The sequence below is a fragment of the Melanaphis sacchari genome, unplaced genomic scaffold (assembly GCF_002803265.2).
Source record: "Melanaphis sacchari strain LSU unplaced genomic scaffold, SCAv2.0 Contig43_pilon_pilon, whole genome shotgun sequence".
Taxonomy (NCBI): domain Eukaryota; kingdom Metazoa; phylum Arthropoda; class Insecta; order Hemiptera; family Aphididae; genus Melanaphis; species Melanaphis sacchari.
The window spans coordinates 1,618,928-1,639,876 of NW_020271284.1; the positions used below are offsets into that span (position 1 = coordinate 1,618,928).

The 20,949-nt window shown below is 25.9% G+C and overlaps 2 protein-coding genes across 2 annotated transcripts; one reads left to right on the plus strand and one right to left on the minus strand.

The window, feature by feature from the left end:
- Positions 1 to 15,324, plus strand: LOC112597868. The gene is made up of 4 exons (XM_025344104.1): positions 1 to 169; positions 8,509 to 8,709; positions 11,579 to 11,671; positions 14,868 to 15,324. The coding sequence occupies exons 1-4, from the start codon at positions 73 to 75 to the stop codon at positions 15,203 to 15,205; spliced, it is 729 nt and encodes a 242-aa protein (XP_025199889.1). The 5' UTR covers positions 1 to 72; the 3' UTR covers positions 15,206 to 15,324.
- A 147-nt stretch (positions 15,325 to 15,471) lies between these two features.
- On the minus strand, positions 15,472 to 19,957 carry LOC112597866 (tyrosine-protein kinase BAZ1B-like). Its single transcript, XM_025344101.1, is given in 5 exon segments — positions 15,472 to 15,955; positions 15,957 to 16,771; positions 17,462 to 17,647; positions 17,715 to 17,820; positions 19,774 to 19,957. Coding segments are annotated over 4 exon segments (1,476 nt in total). The 5' UTR covers positions 17,794 to 17,820; positions 19,774 to 19,957; the 3' UTR covers positions 15,472 to 15,559.
- Between the last annotated feature and the right edge of the window lie 992 nt (positions 19,958 to 20,949).

Consider the following 20,949-nt stretch of genomic DNA (forward strand, 5'->3'; position numbering starts at 1 on the left):
TGTAGGACATCGGACGGATCGAAAACAAAAAAGAAAATCTATCAATACTACCTACATCATAAAACACTGTAAATGGATATTTCACGCGATTTCGTTGTTTTTACTTTACTATTGTCGTACATTTTTGTTAAACATAGTTATACGTACACACATATTTGGAATTCAAAAGGTAAGTTTATTTTACCCATTTTAATGAAACAAAAACGTAATTTAAAATCGCAATTAAAACACAAACTACATGAAAATCAAATTATCCATACTTACATCCTGGAGTAGGTTTTAAAACTTTAGTATTTTTGATTGTAAATATATTAATTTTATTTAAATACATGAATTTTAAGTATAATATAATAAATTAATCAATACATTTTCATGATTATTCTGAAATATTTAATTTAAATGTGTTAAATACATTTCTGAATCTAATTTTTACAAACTCTATAAATCGAAAAATGTTTGTGTATATTATAAAATACTGTATAAACTTATATTTTAGATTTTTTTTTTAACAAAGTGCAAAAATTAAAAACCTACAATAGCAAAGATTATCAAAAAATATGATATGATAAAAACTTATCTAAAAATATTTTAATTGTAAATTATAAATGGAGCGAAGGATCTACTCGTATATTAGTTTTTCAAATATAAAATTTATTTTTTCAATATATTCACAATCACAACTATACAGTATTAAATTATATATTTGCAACACTTAAAAAAAAATTTTTATTTCTGTACAACGTCTATCTTAATTGTTAACTAATGCAAACAATACTTTAAAACGTAATATTTAGATTTCAAATTTTCCGAATTACTCTAAAAATAATGAAAAATTAAAATTATTTATCATTTTATGTAGGTACAATAGTCATAAATACGTATTATTGTAATAATAAATATTGATTTAAAATGTATTTAAAATTAGTCCATTTAAAAATTTTTGAATCATATTAAGCCAAAAAGACTGAAATATATTTTTATCAAATAAATAAATCTTCTGTTATTTTACAATTACGATATTTTTATAATCCATTTCTTCACTTATTTTTAATTAAGTACATTTTAGTAAGTTAAATATTTCTAAACTGTGTTAATTTTATTCATTTTAGTGTTCTAGAATAAAAAATAAATAAATAATAAAATTGAATTATTTATCTATCGCGAAAAATTATTGATGAAATAATAATAACTGATAGTAAAACTCTTTAAGATTTTAATTTTTATACATAGAACAGCTTGATTTTATATTATATATAAACTTAAAATTCGTAAAATTTACATTTATTTAGTAATATAAGAAAAACAATTGTGAAAGATAGTATTACAAGTTAATAGTATTTATAATTATATATTTATACTACACTTAATTTCTTGTAATTTAAGAAACATATTAAAATCTTCTAATTAACAAGACAGAAAACTATTTAAAATGATTACCTCTCATAACTTTGTAACAAAATACAGTGTAAATTTGTCAGATATGTAGTAGAGCCATTCAAAATTAAATATATTGATTTGTTACAAACTCCAACAGATATGATATCTTACAGAAAAAAATAAAAATAAAATTATGCATTATTAAAAAATATTTTATTCAAATTAAAATAATTAAAATAAAATCATAAATCATAATATTATATTATATTAATAATTATATAATATTAAAATTGTATAATTATATTATAATTGTTAAAAAAACATAATTATTTATATCATTATCTAAAGTTGGATTCTATTGTGCAATACCAACTTAGAAAATGTGCTGACTTAATGATCCTTTAAAATTTAACAGTACAAGTACTCAACTATAATAAACAAACATAAATTATTTACACCCAACAAACCTATTGGTAGCTTATTAAATATTTTTATATTACTCCCTAAATTTATTGGACTTTATTTTCATTAGTAAAGCTTTTTAAATTTTTAACTACCAACTATATTCCAATAGTACAATTATTTTAAAGTAGCGATTTTTTTTTTCAAATAAAAACCTGGGGTGCTCTAACAATATCCTACAAAACAAGCTCAACAGTTTTTACTTAGGAATAATTTTCTAAAATAAAGCTGTGCTATTAACAGCACAAACTTACAAAAGCTCTGCACATTTATTAATAAGTTACTATTTAACATTTGTTTATTCTATTAATACATTAATATTTGTAAATATATTAGCATATTTACAAATATCACATTCTAAATTTCAGTATATAATTGACCTGCAACGCCGGATAGGCAAAGTTGGCAAAACATTAACCTACTGAGTTTTAAGATTTCTAACGTTTGATTACAACTACAGGTACTGTATGGCTTAATAATTCAATTTTATTTTATTTTCTGCTAATATTTGTACTAATTAGTCTTTATCGTAAAAAAATAAAATCACGACCATACAAGTATAACCGGGGTATATTTTGAGCTGCTCACCAAGATTTTCTCGGTAACTCACAGGCCTAATCCGGGTCTGTTGACTTTACATTATTTAACCCTAAAGTATTCGAAATAATTGTATTTAATACCTCTAAATTGTAAGTCTTACTTATAATAAATTTACATAGTAAATACCTGCACAGTTATTACAATACCTTCACACAAACTCAATAAACTATCGATATTCATTCGTATCAATGATGATAGATGATAATACCTTCATTAGACATTATTAGCCTAACAATGTTGGGTTTACAAATTAAACATTAAACAATATCCATTAAGCTTCGAGATATGAAAACAGAAACAGTAAATTATAAAAACATTTTATTTTAAAATAACTCTGTACAATGGCAAGGCTCAACTCAAAACAAGAAAAATATCTGTATTTACTTAAATACTTAAGTATAATTAAACTAACAGATAACAGTTTATGCTTTAAATGCGGATAAAATACGATAACCTCGTTAAAATCACGATTAAACGGGATTATTCGAGTCAGTGTAACAAATTATTAAAGAAACCGCGATGTTGTACATACGTTTCTGTTCTCTGACGATACCTATTTATTATGACCGTTATTTACGGTCCGTTTGCAACGAAAATGCATTATTTCTCGTGCACTATTGTACGAGTCGTGTGAAATACGTTTTCCAATTGATTGTTAACACACGCTATTCGTATAACGGGTCAACCGTTAAAATTATTTTCCGTAAGGAATGTTTCCTACGCAAGACGATTATAATCAAATAATACTGTGTTAAACAGATTAAAGCAGTGGCTCGAAATTCGACCTAATTATATGTTCATAGTTTATATTATGTTTGTGTATCTATGCAGTAAATTATTAAATAAAGTCAATAATTATAGATAGGCACTCGTATGTCCTGAATATAAAAACCAACTTAATATATTTATAATAACTATAATTATAATATTTACCGAAATATATTTTTTTTTAATTACTTAATCCTTATATAATGATAATATCTGAAAACCAAAAGTTAAAGATTTATTTACCAAAATACTTTAAATATCCATTAACAGTTCTATTTTTAAAATTTAAAATAGTAAAGTAATAATGTTAAATTTACCAAACACTATCGAAAAAAATAAGTAATTAATAATATTTCTTTGTATGTCAAATTTTAATTTTCTTCAATCTTATAAACTAAATTTATTTTATATTTTATTAAATTTTTTTATTGCCTCTTTAACTTGAAAACTAAAGTCTATACCAAAAAATTGGCTAAATCCTAAAATACGCCATAATATATATGATGTATAAGCATGGGTATAACTAGGATTTTAACCTTAATTTTTTTTTATTTTGCTTTTACCACATTTTATAATAAAATTTACACATTTGGTATATTAAATAAAATTTAATTTGAAGCGCGAGGGAGTGCAAGTTTATCAAAGGATTGTTGAATCATTTTGATATAGTTAAACTAGTTAATTTTTTGACCAACCAATTGCGTATTTTCATACGCAAAAGCATATAAATATCTGCCCTAATTATGTCTAACGGAGTGTACACAATTCAATTTACTGTTCCACGAGTACGTCCCAAATACATAAAATTTTTATTAGGTATATGTACAGAATGATACAATAATAATGCGCACTGACGATATTCGTACCATCACATTTAACCGTTGAGATTTGCGCACAGGTTTATTTTTTTATTTCGAAATTATCGCTGTAATATTATTAGCTATCTCGGACGGGTTGATTAGTAGATATAGGTAAGTAAGTACACGCGCAATGTGCGTTGTACTTATATCAAAACCGGAACCATTTGTACTCGCTAATATAATACTACATGCAGCATTGCAGTTAAATTCACATAGTATTATTATGTTTTACCGTCGTTGGATAATAAAATTGTATGCCGTGGTTGTATCAAATCTCTAGAAACCAACAATAACGGTCATCATACTATCATAGTGAGTAATACCTGCAGTTCCTCGTTAAAATACAAAACGTGCTTTGTAATAATGTGTTATTTTTAACTCTACCGTCTATTTTACACTTAGTTCGTATTTATTATATAATAATAATTATAATTTTTATTATAATGTTGAAATTTTATTTTGATACAGTTATCTATTAATACATCATAAACATAAAATAATTCTATTAAAAATCATTGCAAGTTAAATACTAGTAGTAATAACATTAAGATTATCTTTTAAATTATATCATAATGTTTAGTTAATTGACATATCGATAATAAGTAATTAAAATCAATATTATTGTGGAAAAAATATAAAAATTGATGTTATATTCATTTATTTTAGACTTGATTCTGTCTCTCTGATTAACTTTTCTTTATAATACATGTCTAATTTAATTGATTTACATATGCGAGAGTTCATTGTATTTTAGAAAGTAATGTAGATATGTGGTGGTTATTACCATAACATAACTTAGTATAGGCTTTATTTTGTACAGTAAAAAGTTTGCGAATTTTTCACGTTTGGTGTCGGTAATATACTAAAAAATTTAGTACATTTAATAAATGTGTATTTAAATATTATGAATACCTTAATTTTATTCTATTAAAAAATGTTATAACTGATATTTTTTTTGGCATTTTTAAAATACACTACTAACGTTCTTCCAAAATCTGTTAATAATAAATGCGCAGTTTAAAATAGAAATTTAATATTATATTATAAAAACAAAAGATCTATTAGTTTTCACAATTATTTTTAATTTGCTAAAAATAATTTTATCGTAATAATACAGCACAACTTAAAAATCAAAAAAATAAATATTATGTAAGCACGTTTGCTAAATAACTAGTGTATATTATGGTCCTAGTAATTATATCCTAAATATTATGTCATTACTAATTAATTTATAGTATTAATTACATTTTAGCTTAACTTATGACTTTAATTAAGAAATCCCTTTTTAATTATATTGTCAAACCATTAACACTACAGTTTGAAATATGTAATAATATAAATCACCACCAAATATGAAACCATATTTGAACATACCATACTTAAACAATATTTATTTAAATCAAAACTATAAGTACTAACAGATTTAAATAACTAAATTGCATCATTATGATTACTTGATGGTATATTTATAATTTTATAATTAAAGATTATATTAACCCAATTAAAAAATAATAATGGGCTCTAATATTTAAAATCTCTTTAGTTACTTACTTTACTATTCTTATTTTACTTTTAATTAACTTTTCTAATATTAAATTTAACGTAAGTATTCTATAGATTTTTATGCTTATAAATAAAAATTGTTTTCATTTTAATACAATATAATTACTAAACACATAGATATCATAATTATAAATTATAAACATACTATTTGTTTACGATTTTCTGTTGACATTCTTTATATATTTTTAAGGAATTTAAGTCTGTTTTTGTGTAAAATTAATAAATAAATAAATAAATAAATAAATAAATAAAAATATTTTAGGTGCATCTTAATATTAATTAATAATAAATGCTTCCTAAATAATGAAACCAATTACATGAGAAAGAATTAAATCAATATGAAAGAAAAATTATAAAACAAGTATTCAATGTGCACTGAAAAAAAAACTATTTAAAAATTAATATTTTAATGTTTTAAAAAAAAGAGTCAAATAAGAAAACTTAAAACTTTTTAGAACAAAAACAAATAAGTGTTTATATTATATATATAATATATACTTTCCAGTTTTATTTTAACAGATAGCAATTGCGTTTAACCATACATAAATTATTGTTTACTGACCAAGGAAATTATGTGTGTCAAGTTCATAAATTACATTTTAATGCCTTACAGAGGCAATGAAGACATTTTCAAACGATTATGACTGTAAAATCTGTAACTAGTAAACGTTTACTGATGAGGAAATGTGGTATATTTCAAATTAAAGGGTTAAACAACGAGTAAAGCCACGAATTAATTTAAAATTTAAGCGTTTTTTGTAAAAAAAAAATCTCAATTTCAGTAATAAAATTAAAAACGTATCAATGATAGAAGGGGAATAACCTCAATTCTAAACTAAAAGTTATTGCGGGTAATTAGTAATTAAGCTATATTTTATCTACCTGCTTCAAATATAATATTTATTAACATTTTATTGGACCAAAAATAACATTTATGATATATGTTAAAGGGTATAGTAATTGAAATTTTGATTGCAGCTGTAAATATAATTTAATAATAATTTAAATAAAATACAATTTAAATATATATATATATATATTATATAATATGAAAATAAATTTATAATTTAGTCATGTGATTATAAATTATTAGTCAAAAACAAATATGTTTTTTTTTAATAATATGATATATCAACGGTTTTTACAAAATTAAAATCAAATTTGATTTGATCTGATGTAGATGAAGACTTTTTCGCAATATTTATTTATTTTTTATATGTATAATAATATAAAATATCATATTTTTCAAATTAAAGTTCGTCTTTTAACTTTTATTGTACTTACTCAAATTTTTGTTTTTACTTTCAATTAAACAACTAAAAATGATACATGTGGGATATGTGACATAAAAAATTGTAAATGTGCAAATGAAAATAGAAAATAATTAATAGCATTTGTAATTTAAGTTTTAGTTACATAATTTAAAGCCCACACAATATTTTTACATTTGAAAATATAAGAATCAAAAATATAATTGATAAATTTGACCAATTACTTAATTGAACCACAACAATTGTTAAATACCGAGTCAATCTTTTATGAACGTAAAATTTTAGTAGCTTAGTTACCATATCCTTTTTAAAAGTCACCCTTTTTGACCAGCCAACCGTTATCGTACTTGATAATAAAATATAAATAAAAAATATTTTCAATAATAAAATATATAATGTATTTATCATAAATCATACAAATATATTGAATATTTTATTTAGACTTTTACCTTCAACATATTTTAGTAATAGCCCATAGATTTTGCTGGTGAAAGAAGTACCCAAAGCGTTGTTAAAATATCTGAGTAGTCAACAATTTAAATATTAGGAACGTTTGGAGTGGCTTAAAAACACGCTGTTACTGTTACTCGTGGGACGAATGATCGGCAAGTGTAGGGGAGCAAACACTAGGAATAGGTATACTATAAAACTGGGAATTCGAAATAAAGTGAATTCAATTAGATTGGACTAAATTGTAAGGATGTGATATAATTGGATTATACCTAAATATGATTCATCAGTGTAAACAATATAAATATTTTAATCTTCAATGGCAGTTAGTAATCAATTCGCCCTGTACTAGCATAAAAAGCGTACCAACATCAATTATATATAAATTATATTTACATAATACTCTGTCGCATTTTGTACTTCTTAGTCATCATTGCCATAATCGGTAAATGTTGTGATACTTCTAACCAGATTAATTAATTTTAAATTTTAGATCTAGTCTCTAGTGTATTACTTATGAATATATACCAAAATCAGATCTATTCAAGCTACATGTTGTTTTAGGACCAGCCATCTATTACACTATCACACAATAGTTGTATACATTAAACGGTACATGATACGTATCTGTAATTTTGATCAGATTAATGTAACTGATTGACTGTAGTAATTTTTTAAAACTCTTTCATTCAATAACCCTATTTGAATGGTATACAAATTCGGATTTTATTATTTTCATAATATATAGCCTTCAGTCCGCCACTTTGGTTAGGTATTCTAAGCATTGTATTCCCTAAGTCACTATACTATCAAAATAACTAGAAAACTTTGACGTGTGTTTTGTGAATATTTAAAATCAATATATTTATACATAACAAATTTGATAATAATAACCAGAGTTTTAATTTTTTTTTTATAACTGTGAAAAATAAATTACTTGATCTGAATAAATAAACTACAAACTATTAACTGATAATGTTTAAATAAAAGCTAACTTTAATATTTTAAGAATTTATAGAATATTTTGCTTACCTATAAACATGATTCATAATTAATTACTTAAATTTTTAAGCTTGTCTTATTATTTATCTTTGTCCATTGTATTGTTGTATTAAATACAAAACAAATTTTAAAATAAATGTTTACGTATTTTGTAGTTGCAGGCACTGACCATAAATGGTACGACATATATTATGATGTAATAACAAGTAAAAAGATACCGATAGTTCAACGGCTGGGAGATCAACAAAATGAATCAAGTATTACACGATTTGGAAGTATACCATGTTCATGCCAAGATTTGACGTGCGGTTGTTGTGCACAGTTCAACATACGATTTTTCGATTACAATAAAAAAGGTCTATTTTAATAATCAATTTATTTTACTAAAACATTTATTTTTTATTTTTCAACAATAAATACGAAGCAAGAATAAGTAAACATACCCTACTTGACGAGAATACCTATTATCAAAATTAAATTTTCGAGGATATTATATGATAATGTTTTGAATGTTTCCTAATACAACGATATTTCACTTTGTACCATTTAAAACTTAAAAGTGAAAAATGTTCTGCATTTTAAAGAATTATAATTTAAAAAAACTTTTCTATATACATACACCTACTAATAACTAGTGTACAATCATCAATTAGTAATAATATAAAAAATTTAGTTAAAATAATTTTACCTTGATATAAATATGCAAAAGATATACATCAAAAAGTGACATTAAAAATATTATAAATTAAATTCTTGTATATTATACTATAAACATTTTTTTACACAATAAACAACACAAGTTATAAAATTAAAATTAAAATAAATAAGTATAAACATAAATCAAGTCATTGCAAAAAACGCATAATTGAAGTACAAATTCATATTCATAATATACAATATATTTTGATATTCATGTAGTGCTAAGAACTTCTATAAATTGTTCAAAACCATCTGACATTTTAACTGTATGCGTATTTATGACTTCTTTAATACGCCCGAGTATTTCACTTTACTAAAATATAAATAATGGTACTACATTTTACATTTTATCTTTTATTTCTCGTGACAACAAAAAAACATTGAGTCTTTTCATTTTAGTGGTTTTATAATATTCTAACTACCATAATTATTATTTATTACTAAACATTTATCATTTAAATTATAATATACTTAGGTATACATTATTATTTTAAAGTCAGCTAGTTTTATATCAAGATAAAATTATGTTAAATTAATACGATTTATTTTTTCACTTCGCGTATAATAATGTAAGTCAACTTTTTAATAAAATTTAGATCAAAAATAAATACAAATAACCTATAAATAAATAAATATCATATAAATGTAAAATTCCTATCAACATTTATAATTAAACATCATAAAACAATCAATAATCAAAGTTTTCAATTCAATTACAAACCGATAATATATCATATTTACTTAAATGATATACAAGTATAAACAAGTATAAAGTATAAACATTATTATTAGGTATTCTCAAATGTATGTCCCATAAGACAAAACAAAAATATAAGCAGCCTTATAAGCAACCTGTAATTTATAGTGCACTGCTAACTCTCAAACTTAAAACAATATTCAATTTAAATACAATTTAACTTAAACTTTGATTTATTGATACTGTTAATTCATTAAACAGCATAGCTTACATTCTAAAAGTTGTATTTAAAAATAAATATAATTATTATGACGCTAATATTAATCAGTTCATATCTATAGTCAAACCAAATACTTATATTTAATTAACCGTGATGGAACGCTTAAAGTGTACGTGACATGATTCTCAATAATTATTGACGGTCATTGACGGTTGACCAAGTTTGACAACTAAAAGAATAGAGAAAGTTTGGTTAACTGTTTCGAAGAAAATTATATTGCCGATAAGTACATAGTTTTTTTTTCTCACATTCTGAAGTATTCAATTTTGTTTATATATTTCTTCAATTTAATCCCACAATATAAATATATCATTTAATTATATTTTTATTTTTTTTGTATTTAAATAAAGTCATGAAGTGAGATATAGAATATAGTTACCATATAATATATTACATAATTAGTAGGTTATCAAAGTTAATTGTGTTATAACTGTTACAGGTTTAACACAAAAATAACATAAGCATATATATATCATCGAAAATATTGAAATTTGTAAAAAAGTAAATATTTTAAAAAGAAGATTTTTTTCATTAATTTTATTTTATGTTTAAAAACATCAATAATAAATCAATCTCATTTTTAATCAGAGCATTAGACAGTACCAAATAACTAAAGTACTTATTATTTATTATTTTTAATTCTTTTTTTTTTCTTTTTACTAAAATAAATATAAATTTTTTCTCTCAGATAAAAATAATTAAACATTTAATAAAAATAACATAAGACAACTATTAATTTTCATAAAAAAAACTTAAACTTCAAGACCAACATAAAATTATGTTAATAATAATAAAAATATTTCTTAGATACAAAAAATACAGCCAAAATTAACAAAAATTTATAAATATTAATTTACATTATTTCTTTTTATATTTTTAATACTTAGCAAAACTTATATTATAAACGTAATTATAGGTTATTAAAAAAAAAAGGCATTTTGATATTTATTAAGTAGGTATTTTATTTTGTACTAATATTATTTTGAAATGTGTGTATATAATAATTCATAAATCCTAAACATTTATACAAAATTTAATAAAAATCGAATTAAATTTTTGAAATTGCATTGTATTTTAAAGAAGTCAATTAGTAATAACGGTATTTTTAATCTCATTACTCTTTTTTTGTCCACAATATAAGAATAACCGTTAGTTTTTAAAGTTTATTTTAGTTTTATGTAAAATATTATGTGAATGAAATATGTATACATAATATTTATCCTGTAGCAGGGTTTTTGGTGAGGTTGTAATTTAAAAAAAAAAATAACAAATAAAGGCCAACCAACTAACATAGCTCGCAGGCAAACAAGGATACTAATTGAATGTGACAGCGAGATGAAGAAATATCGTCCTTGTAATCTCAGTTTTATTAACTTCGTACATGGTCCCGTACTTAACGCGTAGTAAACCATGGTAAATTATATATTTTACTCCCCAAGATACACGCAAAGCCTGGAATTAATATAACCTAGCACCCTGCAGTAAATTAGTGACGCCAAAAATCAAATCAATATCAAATACCAACGCTTTGGTTTGTTTTTATGCGCAGGATGTATGAATTTCACATACGATCCTCTTGACTTTGCAATCACGGGCAACATGTTTATGGACGAAGAGTCACTGTACGAGTACAAAATATCCGGTATGTATTATTTAATGAATACATTAATTGTATACTTGTAACTTTAATTACAATTTACAAGTATACAGTCCAATAGCACCAATTAAGATTAGGTACTGTCCAATCAATGTAATCAAAGTGGTCTATTTTACCTTTCAATAGTTCCAAAAATTCCAATTTTCAAATTTAATATTGAATATGGACTTTTAGAAGTGAAAATTAATATAACTTTTATTAAGAACATACAAATATTTGAACTTGAAAATTGAATTGACGTACACATTTGTTAAACTTTAGCAATATAAACATTAAAGCAACTTAAACTCTAACTAAACTACATTATAGATCTGGAACAATGTTCCTACACAATTCATACCATATTGTTTATGGTTATTAAAAGAAATCAACTTATAATGTTTGAATATTTTTTCTTACCATAACAATAAAACTTAAATATTTTAATCTTAAATTTTGTCTACTATTAATTTTACTAAGATGAAAAAAGATGAATGATAACTGAAATATAATTATATGAATATTATTGAATGTAAAGCTATGTTATAGTCGTTATGGATGACGGGGCAAGATATCTTGATTAAAGTTTCCCTTAATTCTAGGATAAAAATGGCTAAAAATATTTTTTTACATTATTAGTTACATTATTAGTAAGAGTAATATATTTTTTTTATATATATATATATATAGTTAAGTAAAATAATACAATAAGAAAATTAATCGTGAATAATATTAATAAAGTAATATTAATGGCGAATAATGTATACAGACTATACCTTATATTAAATTATTCAATCCGTTTACAAAAGGAATAAGATGTTAGATATTGGAAGATCTAGTTCTAGGCTTTCGAGTATTTTATCACTTTATCAGTTAATTTGCTTCGATTCCTTGAAATTATTTTTAAAATTTAAATTTTGTATTGATGTCACACAAATCTACATTTATTAACTAATATTAAAATATTAAGTAAAAAAAAATGTCTACTGCTCCTGTAATTTATAAATTATATTTATTTTTAAAATTAACATGTATATATTTATATATACACGATATACAATATACATGTTAATCTTAATAATTACATTAATATCTGTTAAACATTTTTGTTTTATAAAAAATAAACTATTATGTACAGTGTTTATGATTGTATGTCTAATATGTCTATGCCCTAATATAAATCAGGAGGTAACAAATAAAATCTCTACCACAAGCTCATAACCTTAACGTAACTATAATAACAGTGCTCAAATTGGTGGTGAGAGGTAGAGATGACTAAGTACCTAAACTAAATTAGTTTTGCAGAAATATTGGTGTACCTTAATATTCTACTTTTTCATCAACTACACAAGACACCAGATGTCATTGTATCTTATGAACTATTATATAATTACTTCATTCATACGCAATAATGATTGATTTTTCTTTATTAAATATACAAATACGAAACTTTACAGACAAAATACAATATGTACAATAAGTAAATTTATACGAAGGAATTTAAAATCGCGAGTAGAAAAGTAACTTAATAGAAGCATGCGACACCCTAGTAAAAATGATTTGTAAAAAAAAAAAATGTATACCTATAGTCGGTCAAATAATTCTCTAATATACCTTAAGAATTAATAACCATGATTTAATAATAGTTCTATCATATTTGTATTTATACTTCACTATGGATATAGGTACATTTAATCTATCTATAATTTCACTCACGATTTAAGTTAGACATAACTTAATTAATTATTTGTGTATTCGTGTTTAATTATAATTATTATTTATTTATTAAGGTATCATTGATCGTTATTTTGAATATTTTTACGTAAATCGCTTTAATTTCTATCTGTAGTCTATTATGAATCAAGAAATGTTTGTATTGTTTGTTTTAAAATAAATTACAAAATTATTTATTTCCATATTTCATTAACAGAGTTTTTAAATTAAACAAAGTCATGTACCTGCCTACTTTTATTTTTCCAATTCGAGTACTTGCTAAAAATATAAGTCATGCCTAATGAATAACACGTAGTATGTTTTATTTATTTATACACGTGTCACGTGTACAATATACAAGATTTTTTATGTTAGAAAATTTAATATTTATAACAGCTAGATATTCGTATTACCTGCAAATATACTTATTTAAATTTAAAAATATTCAATATTATATTACGTATATTATACTTTTATTATTTTTATCGAGAATAGACCATTATATTATGTATAACTATTGAAAATGCTTTTTAATATTTGTATTCTTTACAATTACACGACATGTATTTGACATGTAATTATGTATAGATTAGTAGTATTGCACCAATGATTGTGCATCGAAGTCACATAATATATATATATATATTATGTTGTTATTAATTTTAAATAAAAAAAAATTATTTAATAAACCTATACTTGAATTATATGCAACAGTGTATATAATTTCAATGTCTTTCAATATGTATGTAGTATAAATATATACTTAAACTGGTGTTGATCCACGTAAACTATATATATTTACAATTATTATTCCTTACAGGGGAACACTCCCAACATTTTTCAGAACCAAAGGTAAATCATTACGAAAGTCTATAAATCATTATAACAAAATATTTTTCATAATTTTGATAAAAAAATAATAATCACAGAGATTTATATATTTTTTGCAATTTTGACCACATAAGATCATTCAAATTCATGATACCTCGGTGTAACTTAAATTTTTCACTTTCAAGTATTAAATAATAATATTCAGACAACTATATTAGCTGTACGAGATACGAAACTAAGCAATAAACAGGAAATAATTAAAGTACGAGTACTGAGCATTCAATTGTCCACAAGTAATAATTAATAAGGAATAACTTTAGTCATCGACCAACTCTACTATGCCACATCGATACCTGCAATACCTAACAGATTTCTACGAAGAAATTCGTGTACATTAAACTGCACACTCCGTAACATAATTACAAAAATGAAATAAAAGTGTATTACTAAAATTTCATGAAGAAAATTGTTTAAGCAATGATAGACCCTAATGAATAATGGTGAATAATCCTATAATCATGAATTATTATTTGACTAACACATAAGAATTTTTCAGGGAGCCCCGGGATTTTCCTAAGATAAGACTTGAGGAAAATTGCCCACTCTGAATGAGCCTGTTTACATCCTTTCATTTACTTAATATTTGTTTTCTTTATAGCTAAAAATCCACCGCCGGCATGTCTGCGAGTTCCTGTGCCATACTTACCGTCGGTAGACATGTGCATGAAAATGTTCGATATTTATACACCCGGCAGAAACTTGCATGCGTGTGTCAATTTCCTCACGCGCATTGAACACGCCGAAGTGCTCGTGTTAGAATTTGATTGTTTTGTGATTGGTCGTGACGGCGTGAATCTAGAAAAATATAATACGACCTCATCCACAATTACCACCTCCACTTCTGCCGCAGCTGATGCTACTATCACGACAGTACAGACGTACGATACGACGGCGCCCGACCTGGACATCACTGTCACGGAATTGAATGCACACTAATTACGGTAAACGCGAGGAGCAAAAATAAAACAACAATTGTATAATATTGTTCTGCAATTTATTTGGTTTTATTTGCACACACTAACAAAAACGCAATCGGTATAATGTTATTATGAGCTACAGGAAAAAATAATCCAAAAAAAGCAAAAATAGAACTTTTTATGTGAAACTGACGTACAACACAACACTTGAAACATAAATAAATATATTATATTTTTTTTTCACGATATAATTTCATCGAATAATAAATTAATAAATTAATAATAAGTTATATAATATAAATTATATAGTATTATGTACAACTTAACGAATAATAAAACGTGCGTAATTCATGCTATTCTTGAGCAGCGGTTTCTATACTTTTTTCATAAAATGTATCGTCGACTCATCGTCTGACGAGGACAATCTCATCCTTCTGTGTGTCCTGCCTCTCCTGTCGTTAGGCACAATAGCCACAGGCATATGCTTGAAACGCCTACTGTAGCTGTCGTCATCGTCGTCATCATCGTCGTCGTCGTCATAGTCCTTGCCGGCCGGTACGCTGCGGACAGTCGTAGACGCAGCCGCCGACACTGCAGCTGCCTCGGTGGAAGCTAATTTGTTGTCAACCGATTTGGTTGTGGCGACCGTCGAGTTCTTGTCAGAATCCGACATGCCCACAGCGCTTGCGGCCGTTTCGATGATGTCCGACACAATGTCACCGTCGTCCTCGTCCTCGTCCTCATCATCATCATCCTCGTAGTCCTTTTTTCTTATTCGCGGTCACTGGCGTGGGCACGGTCTCTACGCGGTCGGTAGGGTTGTCATCGAGAGGCGTGATAGCAGTTGGTCTTACTTCGGCAACGACTTCAGAAGATGATGAGACCGGTTCTTGGACGACGCTTACTGTATACGAAGTGGACGTCACTGATTCAGCGCTTGTTTGTTTCTCGCTTGTCACCTGTTGACTTGTTAACTGTTGTGGTGTAGTTATTTTTGATTTTACAGTAACCGCGGCGGGTTTGGCGGTTGGTTTAACGCTGGTTTCCGCCTCGTCTTCTTCACCACCACCTCCACCGAAAAGGCTGTCCAGGAAATCTGTGCTAAGTGCACTGAAACCAGTGTAATCACCGGTAGACTCCACATCGTTTTCTGAGTCCTCGTCCAACGTTTCGTCCTCCTCCTCTTCCTCGTCATCACTACCTCCGAGACCGTAATCGTCGTCATCATCATCGTCATCATCTTCCTCGTCGTCTTCGTCCTCTCCTTGTAATGTCTGCGATGCTGGCAGTGGCTGTGCTGGTTCTACTTTCATTCCTTGTGGCCCAAACCGGAAACATGACACTCTCAATGCGGCTTCGACGTCGTCGAGAGCTCTTAGCTCAAGCCCTAAACACGCTTTGAACTGATCTCCGTCCCTTGAGATACCATACACCCGACCACAGAACTTTGATATACCACCCGGTAGAGACATACACACGGGTTTTGGTTTCTTCCCAGATATGGTCGTGTTGCGTAAAACCCTGTCCCCGAAGCTCATCGTTACCATCATCTGATCGCCTTTTAAATATTTCAACGATGCACAACCTATAATGTAAACGTAATATGACGAACTTAGCTAAAAATATTGTTTCATCTAAAATGTATAGAATTTATAAAAATTTTATATTTTTTTGAATTATGATCCTAAATTTCATATTAAAATATAGAAAAATAAAATAAACATTTCTATATAGTATAACATAGTGGGCTTTTAAATGAAATTAATATATTTACTGATTAAAATATGAACAGTTTAAATTGTATAAAATCTTTTTTGTAACATTTTAATTTTATTAAATTTTAGTAACACACGAAGGGTAATTATTAACCTTAATTTATTTTTAATATGCTACTAACAATTTTATGGATTTCTTTCACTTAATTAAGTCATGCTATCGTTTATTTAATAACAAAAAAAAATCACAAAAATGTCAAAATATTATTATTTTTTTTTTTTTTTTTTATAAAAATTAATTAATTTCTACGTAATAATTAATGTAATTTTAAAATAGAGTAAAAAAAAATATTTTAAAATGCCTTTAATAATGTCTTATATAATCATGAACACTTGGCATATTAATAAAATTTAATAAAATAATTATTCTTATTTAAACAGAATAAATTACCTCGGGCGTGGAACTATATAGCCACTATGCCACTATATACTATGCACGTTATTAATGATTTATTATACCATAGAATTTTTTTTTATTACTTATTTTCAAATATATTTACCTGGTCCTTTAATAGGAACTACTGGCAATGAAAAGTCTCTGCAACAATTACACATAAGATTGGAACAAGCGCAGTATCGGTTTGGAGGAGCTGCTTGAGGGGTGGCTTGTCTAGCTCGACCCATTGCTTTTAAATGATCTTTTACATTATTTAATCCAGTATTCCACAGATCTTTATTTTCTGGAACTGAAAAAAAAATTAATTTCATAATAGATACGTTATAAAGAATACATTTACAATGTCCGAGACTTACCTACTCTACCATAAGCCGCAAAAGCTATGATCAAAAAGATCAACAGCAATTCGAATACGACTGATAGTCGCATTTTCATATAATTTGCTGACCAATTTAAAAAAAACTGTAATAAAATCAAAAATTTAAGTATAATGTAACGCATAGGTGTAAAATCAAAATATTTAACTTTCTTTTAACTAAATAATAACAGTTGGTTAGAAAATGGTGAAAGGTTCATATGTATCATCATAATTCTGAACTGACCTTGTCCTTAAAAAGAGAAATTCTCTTTCCGTCACCCAGAACGAGTTTTTCATCTTAGTATTATACCATAAAAATACATTTTAATAGTAGTCATTATTATCAATAATCATTCAACTACGCGTGTAATTTCAATACCATTGTATAGAATAGTTTTGCACTCAACAGAGAAATTTACATAGAACAATATTTTAGAAAACATGAATTTTATAGAAAAAATTAATTACTTACAGATTTATATTCAATGAAATTTATAAATATATATCATTCAAAAAACGATTAGCAGTTATTATTCTTTAATAAAAAATTATAATTGTTATAATTGTATAATTTCGTAATTAATGATACAATAAAGCATAATATTTTTTATAGAATTTGATTTTTTCCAACTATATATTAAAATAAGAAGTATATTCCAACTATTAATAACTTCTCCAATAGGTAACAATATTCTTTTCCTGATAATGATCAAAAACACGTAATGATTTTATTTATAAACGCTCTTTTATAAAATAACTTTTGTTTATGCGCTATCATAAATTCATAAGTATTAAACTATTATTATAACAAAAAAAAATAAAATAAAAATATACTTTATTTATTTATTTATTTTTTTTATCCTACTAATTTAATATAAATTATAAACTGTTCATAAATAAAGCTTGTCATTAATTTAATAAATATAAACATCAAAATGATTATGTTAAAATAAAAATTTTAAATATAATCAAACTTTATAATTATTAGGTATTATATACGATACAAGTAAAAACATAATATGTAATATTAAACAATATGAAAATTCTATTTATAGTTACAAGTCATTACATAACTTAAAAATAAATAGATAAATTAATAACTCAAAAAAAAAAAAATTCCAATTTAAACTTTTGTACAAATGATAAATATTTTCTCTCGTCAATTATTCCATTATCAATATTTAAAATTGTTCATTTTAATTTATCAGACGTGCAATTCATTACAGTTTACTTTTTCTCTATCAATATCGGAATTTCTTATCAATCAAACAATACCTTTTAAATCGCATAATTTTTTTAACTTATTGATTTAACGCATAAATATAATATATTTTATTAAATGATAAAAATAAACATTTGATAAAATCTAATACTTTTAAAATAAGTGTGGTACTTATTTAGATTTATGGCAATATATTAAACAAATATTTTAACTTCAATACGATTGCATAGGTACATAGAATATTTTTGAAATTAAGTTAGTGTAGTATCAATAGATTCCTCTCTATAAAGCTTAAAAACCAAATTAAATACACGATCTGATACCTAGTTTTATATTAATGTGTTAAAATATGAAGCATTCATTCAAAATGTAAGTGTTATTTTCTTTTCCACTAATATCGTCGTCATGTATTTTTGAAAGCATTGACTGATTACTTTATCTAACGTCATTTTATTTAAAATGTGTATAATGTCAAAAACTTACAATAACTCTATTCAGTAACCTTACATCATTCTACGTCACGTCAATAGACGTTCAGTGTTCACAAACATAAAAAATCTAAAATTTATTGAAACCTTTGGTTCTCTTTTTTTTTAAAAAAAAAGAAAAAGAAAAAAGAAACCTAAAAGATTATCTAAAAGGCACTCCCGTAAAATATGAATCACATTAAACTTTCTAAAGCCCACTCTCACTAGTGGTCGCTCAATCTCTTTTTGAGAAAACCTAACCCGATTGTTTACTGGAGGCGTTAAGCCCGAAGTTACTCGCGAAGTCAAAATAAAAATAAAAATATAAATATTGTAATAATAATAATAAAAGAATAAAAAAACACGTAACTTTGGTACTATATTCCGGCGAAGAAACACGTCTAGCAAGATACACGCTGGATGAAAAACCGCCTTGAACTCGTCTCTCGTGGTAGGAACTAAACTGTGACGAGTCCGGTGGAATTACCACGGCCGCCGTTCTTGTTCCGGGCTAACAACCGGGTCAGGTATGTGTGTCAGCGCAGAGACGAGATAGTATTCCCCACTAAAAAACCCACTCTCGTTCCGGGACGATTTTCCTTTCGCGCATACATAGCGCTATACGCAACCTCGACGGCGGTACCGGTGACCGTCTTACGTGCCGCCTGGAAGCTCATCATAGATCGACTACCCTTTAAAAATATAATGGACGGAAACAAATGCTGCCGTCTCCGAGTGATGCGCATAAAACGGAAAATATAAATTCACAGAGAACCGGTCTTCGTTATTTCTTTTTCCGACACACACTTCAACAAGTTCCCTCTCCAACACACAACAATAAACACGATATAACACACACACACACAATATTATCTAGAGTAACCGCCGACGCCACAAATAATAAAGGGATGAACGAAGACGCATCAGTTACTTTTTTTACGATCGAATTAAACAAAGCACAAGCGTTCTCAGGTGTATACCCTAACAATGATATCATACTATATAGATTATCCACAATAGATATCGTTGATGTTGTCGTTCACGCAATATAATCTAGACAATTTTAATGGGGGGAGGGCTCGCTTTTTTTCATTAGTCATACATTATGAATCAAGTTGTTACTGTTATTTATTACAGCTAATTCAGTGCATTTGACACATAATAACGATATCAAAGCTCATAAATATTTCATTTAAAAGTAGTGCGTGTTTTAACCAAATAATAAATAAATGTTTCGTTTATTTTGAATCAATTTATGCGACAAATAATTTTTCTTGTACCTACACAAATTGCCTTTTCAATGAACTTCTGAGAAGCGCCTTTTTCGCCTCTGGTAATTATTGTTATACGCCGTCCCAATTCGGTAAATAGTATACGCTATTAAAACATCGATACAGATTAATTGTCTATATTTTATTGAACACGATTTGGTGAGTCCCGCGTATTTCTGCGTACGATTTGTGAACGATATATTACGTTTATTGATGTAATAATATTAAAATTCGATAAAACCGCCGCAACGAGTATTGTACGTTTGGTTGACG